General features: G+C 40.5%; 1 protein-coding gene across 1 annotated transcript in view; it reads right to left on the reverse strand.

Annotated features, from left to right (window-relative positions):
- LOC119586187 (glutamate-gated chloride channel-like) overlaps positions 1 to 608 on the reverse strand; it is a gene marked incomplete at both ends in the record, with an annotated part of 81,629 nt that overhangs the window by 22,019 nt on the left and 59,002 nt on the right. Inside the window, 1 exon segment of the mRNA XM_037934889.1 lies at positions 10 to 74. Within this exon segment, the coding sequence (XP_037790817.1) occupies positions 10 to 74 (65 nt within the window).

The raw sequence follows: 608 nt of genomic DNA on the forward strand, positions 1-608 counted from the left end.
TATATTTACCATCTTGACGTCAGATATCGTCTCCACATTCCTGATCATGATGTTAATGCGGACGACGGCAGGGCCTGTGGGGGGGGGGGGGTAATTAGAGATGTACTGTTGAATTTTTTTTTTTTGGAATCTCATGAGGGAAAGAAAAAAAAAGAGGAAGAGGAGGAGGAAATAGATGAAAGAGAATGAACAGGAGGAGGGAAAGAAAGATAGACAGGGAGGAGGAGAAGGAAATGGATGAAAGAGAATGAATAGGAGAGAAAGCGATATAACAAGGAAGAGGGAGAAAAAGGATGAAAGGTGATGAACAGAAGGAGAGAAAGAAAGATAGACAGAGAAGAGGAGGAGGAATAGATAAAAGAGAATGAAGGAGAGAACAGAAGGAGAGACAGAAAGGGAGGAAGGAGAGAAAGATAGAAAAAGAGGAAGAAGAGGAAGCGAATTGAGAGAATAGAAAAGAAAGAAGAAAAGGAAGCAGGAGATAGTATAGAAAAGAAAGAATTAGAAGACATAGGAGAGAAAGGGAGATAATAAACAAGGAGACCAAGAAGGAGAGAAAGATGGAAAAGGTGAGAAAGATAGAATTCAAAGAGAAGGGAGGAGGGAAG

The sequence above is a fragment of the Penaeus monodon genome, chromosome 21 (genome assembly GCF_015228065.2).
Source record: "Penaeus monodon isolate SGIC_2016 chromosome 21, NSTDA_Pmon_1, whole genome shotgun sequence".
In the NCBI taxonomy this organism is placed as follows: Eukaryota; Metazoa; Arthropoda; class Malacostraca; order Decapoda; family Penaeidae; genus Penaeus; species Penaeus monodon.